The sequence below is a fragment of the Dinoponera quadriceps genome, unplaced genomic scaffold (assembly GCF_001313825.1).
Source record: "Dinoponera quadriceps isolate SergipeBrazil2010 unplaced genomic scaffold, ASM131382v1 scaffold2915, whole genome shotgun sequence".
Taxonomy (NCBI): Eukaryota; Metazoa; Arthropoda; class Insecta; order Hymenoptera; family Formicidae; genus Dinoponera; species Dinoponera quadriceps.
In genome coordinates this window covers 490211-496728 of record NW_014556924.1, presented here as the reverse complement: position 1 = coordinate 496728, position 6518 = coordinate 490211, and the positions used below count along the sequence as shown (strand labels likewise).

The following is a 6518-nucleotide window of genomic DNA, read 5'->3' as shown; positions in this document are numbered from 1 at the left end:
GGAACGGCTATGATACCGGACACCTTTGTACCTTTTCTAATAGACTTTTTTTTTACTTTTTATTAACTTGTCAGACGGTAAGTTTTGACTCAATTTGACTGTAATAAAACACGAAAGAGATAATACGACGAGTAGATTTAGAGTTTTGTAATATATTCTCGGTAAGTTAATTACTTTATTGCGATATTAATCTTGGTTTTAAAATTTTTATACGCGCTTATATGAAGAGCATGTAAAGAATAAAAGGGATATATCGATATATCCTTTTATTCAGAAAAATTTTTTGACAATTGAATTTTTTCTTAGTATGTTATACACGTTATATAACAAATATATAATGTTGAACGTTCGCATCATCTGCGCAACCAGTGAGAAACCATTATCTCATGTTATTTCGATTCTCTTTTGAGATAATTCACCCAGGGAGTAATCATATTTTACTTTCGGCGTGTGTGGGTGTGTGTGTGTGTGCGTGTGTGTGTGTGTGTAATGAAGCAAGAGATACGGCTGGCGAGCTTAACTCAACCAGTGCTTCCGTTCCAACCAGGATAGAGTCCAATGAGTATAATTCAGTAAAGAAAAAAAAGAAAAAAAAATAGAAAAAAATACAAGCACAGAATAGTGCTTAATCCAGGGTTAAGATTGACATTTGAGCGGTCATAGGAGCATTATTAAAGCGAGGTCCTGCATTTTCACAAATATCTCGAAGAAGCGACATATGTCCCCTGTTATTTTTATGTTATGTTTCTTTGCGGCACCGTATTACCAGCACTATTTAGCAGCTATTAAATAGTTTTCTTATTTATCAAATCGAATTGCAGACGCGAGATGCAAAATTGCCCGCGTGAAAGATCGATACGCATCTCCGATTGAAAAGCACGTTAGTTAGTTAGCGTGTAGACGTATTCGCGCTGATCCGCACCGAACCGGACGATGAGCAACAAGTTGATCCTCTGTCGCGTAAACAAAAGTACAAAAAATTGTACCAAACATGCCTTATCGTAATAATAATAATAAGTGATGCATACGAAAGTACTTATTATTTTTGACATTAACAAGCGAATCGTGCAACGCGTATATAGCAAACGAGTATATGAGAGCTCCGAGAGAGAACGAAAGCAAGTGAGAATTTTTCAATAAAAAAGAAAAAGAAAAAGAGACGAGAAGGAAGTGGGAAAGGGGGAGGAGGAGGAGGGAGGAGATGCGGGCAATTTTGCATCCGTTTGCGCAATCATGTCTTTTATAGTCGTTCCAGTCGCATTTAACTCGTGCTCGTATAAACTATCGCGCGTGTTATCGTCATTTTTAAGTTTCTTAAAAATAGATCCCCGATACAAATCATGTTAAGTATGTGTGTATGCATGTTTTTTTGCTGTAGTGTTTTTGACGATGTTTTTGAAAATGCTTTGTGATCTCTCTTCGAATGAAAGAAGTAGGCCTAGTAATAAAGTTGCTATTTTATTTACAAAGATTGTGAAAACTTCGATTCTTCGACCTTTCGTGAGAGACGAAGGTTCATCCGGCTTTAACTTTTATAAGAGAAACGCGCTTGTCGCTTTTGCGTATCATTCGATGAAAATTTGGTCTCTCAGGAAACATGTAATACTTTACCGCGCATGACGATAAATTTCAAAGCGAAGGTACGTGAAACAAAAATGGGAGTAATGAATTGTAAAAATAATGCCTAGAACTTTACGTATATATTGTATTATAACACCTTTCAGTTTGTTTTGGAACGTTACAATATAAGGAAACATTTTATAACAAAAAAAATCCTTTCTTTCATATGAATTGTCCTTCCTGTTTAGCGGATTAAGAGGATTGCGGAATGATAATTATCACTCACGTTTCAGCCCTCTTATTTGCTGTATTATCATGTACAAGCCATATACATTGTTTACAATACGGTTAAACGCTATAGTAAATTAAATGAACATAAACGTATGCACGCGAAAGGTGGAGAGAGAGAGAGAGGAGGGGGAGGGAGCTTGACGCAGAGAGAAACTTTTGTTAGCAACGATAGTATTCACATCATACATCGCACGTCAGGGATGACATTTTCCCTCTCTTTCATTCTCTCTCTCCCTCCGTAATGGCAGACTTTGCTTACTTCACTGAATATCTCTCAGTGGCAACAATCGTTATTCTGACTTTATAACGCCCAAGTAAAACATTTCATTATTTCTATAACAATTTCCTTGTACATATATGTATGTAATGCAACAGTGGGGAAAAATAATGATAGTTCATTGCGTCGACTTTTTCTCCTCTCCCGCCGGATGGAAGCTTATCGAGGCGGAATTGATGCAGAAGCGCTTCCCTGTAGGTTTCGGCCCGTCGTTGAACACGTGCCCCAAGTGTGAGTCGCATTTCGAACAGGTCACCTCGGTCCACACCATATCTGGGTTTGCGATCAGCAGTAGTAGATTGCCGCCAACTGTACGCGTCGTATTTTGCGACGCGATTTTTGTTCATTGGTGTTTTTTTCAGTGGTGAAAGTGAAGAGTGGTTGGTGGTAGTAGTAGCGGAGTGCAGGCAAAGGAGGGCGCGGAAGGAAAGAACAATAGAGTGTGATGATTAGACATGTTTCTTCTCATAGTACATCTTACAAAATGACTTTTTATTATCGCTAATACAAGCCCTCTACTAAGATCTTCGGAAGGACCGAACTTATAGAACAGAAATCCAATCAAGTGAGAAATCAAATAATAAAGGACTAAATACGATATCAGCAAGAAGAACAACAGGAAGATTTGTACATATGAAACTATTTTACTCTATTCCTACATCTTTACACATACATACACACACGATGTCGCTCCCGTTGTTAATCGTTATCTCTACGTTATGTCTAACATTGCTCGCAACTATCGCACTTTTTTCTGTACAAAATAACACATAAATAAATCTTTTTATATCAGTTGTTTACCGTATAATCTTATTTTGCTGAGACGTATTGCAACATCTTTTAATACGACACTATGATCTCTAGTTACAAAATACACTCGCAAACAATTTAGTAACGTTATTCTTATCTCAACCGCCATAATAATCAACAACAGCAATGAAAAAAAACAGCGAAATTTAGTTTGTATCGCGGATATGTGCAGAAAGCAATACCTATATATTAGGAATTTTTATTTAGTGAAGAAATCTAATGAAAAAAAGAAAGATTATTCGGCGATTCTCGACCACTTGGCAAGAATTTAAGCTCTACGTCTCGATTGAACGATTACTGAAAATTTCTCCTCTGAACGTTTGAAATATTCTTGCCCATCTGGTCATATTTTTAATAGGTGTTTCATGATGTACAATCAGCAATATTAGTTTAATATAAAAGGTGATAGAAGTCTAACATAATCACACTCTAAGCGAGTACATGCAGGGAAGAATAGGGAGTGTCAATATATGTTACATTATACTACGTACTACGTAAAGCTCTATGTAAGCAAGTTTACGAAAGAAAACCCCTGTTTTTTTCATGAGAATTCTTACAAAAAGATTAAAATATAGCCTCAAACACTTATATACAAGTAAAGAAAGAAAAAGAGATTTTCAGATTAATTAATGATCAATATTACGACGAGATAAATAAAAGAGACAGGTAAAATCATTATCGACTAAAAGTTCAGTTTGATTTTTCAATGAAAAAAATTATCAATTTGACTTCAATGCATTTGAAAGATATTTAATAACAAATGATTCATCAATTAAGTAATGACCATTGTCATATATGATCCTTTGCCAACGTTTTAGCAGTATTTATATACACTTCTATCATAGAAAGTGACCGACCTGTCAAACTGTGAAAATTGAACCGAACTTTTTGACTGATGTGACACAATTATGATTTTCTTTTTATAATTTTGCAATACTGATATATATATATATATATAATGTTCTGAAAATAGTAAGCAGGTACATTGTTATAAAATTGATTCAACAAACTTTTATGCTGTTGCGCGATGTCTTTCACAGTCATTTTGTAAACTTTTATGCTGTTGCGCGATGTCTTTCACAGTGTAATTCTACATTATACCTGCATACTATCAAGGATTAATGTGCTGATGTTAAAGTGCGTGCTATAGAGGATTGTGGGATATTTTGATAATATAAAATAAGAGAATGAGATAGTACCATTCGAGCGTAATCACAAAAGATATATAATAATTGAGAGCATATTTGTTTGCTTACCGTGAGAAGTGTCTTTGGTAAGTTTAACGCGTCCCTGGTCTAAAACTTCGTTGAATGCAGGCCAACCACATCCACTGTCGTATTTCGTATCCGAGGAAAACAATTCTTGATCGCACACGATGCAGGTGTACATTCCTTTTTCGTAAAACTTATCGTAGCAGCCGGTGAATGGCCTGTGTCGAATAAAAGGTCGAATGAATTTGAGGTGTTGGTGAGGGGAGGACGGTAAATTCTCAATGACACACATAGTTTATTTTTAAACACACTGACCATGAGGCAGTTTAAAACCAGGTTGCTATACGCTCTTGAAAAAGTTATTTTAGTGCTCTTCGTCTAAGATTAAATCGCGCGGGATTTGTATCGTATATAATTCGTTTGCAATCGAGCGCGGCTAAAATTGAGATGTTAAAATAAAATTGTTTCTAATTGTCTGAAATGAATGAATTCCAGATTTTTGCTGAAGTGCAATTCTCATATCGATATCCGAAGGATAAATTAATACATATAAGTTATGAAAAGATAGAGAAATAATGCTAATTTTTACAGTGAGAGAGAGAGAGAGAAAGACCAGATGAATATACGAATGTAGATTTTTGTAAGGAGGTTGTAAGGCTCAGTATCAGTATAAATGTACAGAAATGTAATAGAAAGAGGCGTGTGTTTTGATATATTTCGAGTATTGTTATAAAGTATGACCTTTTCACTGTCGAATTTTCAAAACAAAATAATCAATAATTCTGCAATTTCTGTATGTCGGCATATTAGTCTTTAATATCATAGTGTTAAATTTTCATCAAAATCTCGTTTTTGGATTAGAAGATAAAAGTAGAAATTAAAATTAGCACGTTGATCTCAAGATATAAAAAGTTTCTTCAGATGCAAGTATCTCAACTCTGGAATGGAATCAATCTTTCTTTAATTGCACGAGTAGTCAAATAAATATTACTCGACAGATAATATATAATTCGGTATATAGAAGTTTCACTTGTAGCAGTAACAAAGTTCACAGAAGTAACAAAGTTCACTGTGTGATACAAGTTTTATCATGTTCACTTTCGCAACTGGATTTTTACCAAGCTCACTCTCGCAACTTCCTTAACATTTCAAAACAAATAGTTAATGTTTGAACAGAGCATTCCACGCGCGAACGGGTCACCTAGATATAAGTCAGACGACGGATTGAGTAAATATAGAGCATAACGAACGACCTCTGTTCGTGTCATCGATAAAATTAGAATATTCAACGTCCTGTGTTATCACAGTTAGGCAATATTGGCCGTGTTCAACAGAACGTTTAATTCGCAACTGTTGGAAGTTTTCTGTGCTGACATTAGATTATTCCTGTAGATCTAAAAGAATAATCGAAGTTCAGCTCAGAAAACTTCCAACAGTTGCGAATTAAACGTTCTGTTGAACACGGCCATTGTTACGGCTTTGGCCAAGTGTTGCAACATCATCAGCGTTGCAATGGGAACGTCAACCGCAACGTGTTTATCTTGTTCGCCGCAATAAACACCCTTTTCATCGCTAGAAACCTCAATATGGGAATTGCTTTCAAAACATTTCAGATATCGAAAGCACGTATCGAGATGGATCAAGTCGAAGATCGAGACCGACTAGAGAATTCCGTTTGAGTCAATTTGCTGTGACGCGCGAAAAAGTCATTGCGGCGACGGTCGTCGCAAGGATCATGAACGGACGTAGTGAATTGTGAACGAGGCAAACTGAACAATTAAGCTTGAGAGAGAGAGAGAGAGAGAATGAATAATGCCGCGGTGTCGATCATCGAGCCAATTCGAGTTGGCGCCTTTATTACGCCTCACCTCTCTGTGCCCTTTTCCTGCGTCACATGCCATTGAAGCGGCGTTAGCCGCTTCCTTGCTTCCTGCTTGTCGACCATCGTCGTCAGCCTTCTGATCGCAGCGAGCGTAAGTCGCAAAATCTTGAGACGCTCGTCGAGAACGCGTCCCGGTAAGTAGACGAGGTAGGAGGCGAACGATGGGAATCCGGATTCACGCAGAATGCGAGAGAGTGGCCGACGAGAGACAAACGGCAACAGCTGCTACTGAAACGGCACACTGAACCCGACTGAATCCGCGCAGTCCGAACGCGCGATATCGTTCGCGAACGTTGGCGCTCCAGTCAAGCAATTCCAGCGCCGGCGCGTCTGGATCGTGTCGGTAATGGGCGAACAAGCCGCGCGCTCGATCGAGCTTGTTAGCTTCCGTCCGCAGCGACGACATGTTGTTGACAGCCATAAAGATCCAATCCAAAGATGGATTTGCATAATGTGCGTGCATGAAAAAGTCGACCAATCGCGTCCG

The 6518-nt window shown here is 37.6% G+C and overlaps 1 protein-coding gene across 2 annotated transcripts; it reads right to left on the bottom strand.

Annotated features, from left to right (window-relative positions):
• Window positions 1–1678: 1678 nt before the first annotated feature.
• Window positions 1679–6426, bottom strand: LOC106748505 (methionine-R-sulfoxide reductase B1). Of its 2 annotated transcripts, none has more exons than XM_014627096.1 (3): window positions 6018–6426; window positions 4195–4367; window positions 1679–2401 (listed from the first exon to the last, which is right to left on the bottom strand). In XM_014627096.1, exons 1-3 carry the CDS (start codon window positions 6092–6094, stop codon window positions 2247–2249), a joined length of 405 nt encoding a protein of 134 aa, XP_014482582.1. In that variant the 5' UTR covers window positions 6095–6426; the 3' UTR covers window positions 1679–2246. The 2 variants fall into 2 exon arrangements, with proteins under 2 accessions (XP_014482582.1, XP_014482581.1); XM_014627095.1 differs by having other exon boundaries at window positions 1679–2437; window positions 6018–6425.
• Window positions 6427–6518: the final 92 nt, after the last annotated feature.

Excerpts from the sequence above, each read along its gene's own strand:
- LOC106748505 (XM_014627095.1), bottom strand. The coding sequence starts at position 6,094 with ATGGTCGACAAGCAGGAAGCAAGGAAGCGGCTAACGCCGCTTCAATGG. Across the intron at positions 4,368-6,017 it reads CAGGAAAAGGGCACAGAGAG|GCCATTCACCGGCTGCTACG; the intron begins GTGAGGCGTAAT and ends TATTCGACACAG. Across the intron at positions 2,438-4,194 it reads TACCAAAGACACTTCTCACG|TTGGCGGCAATCTACTACTG; the intron begins GTAAGCAAACAA and ends CGACGCGTACAG.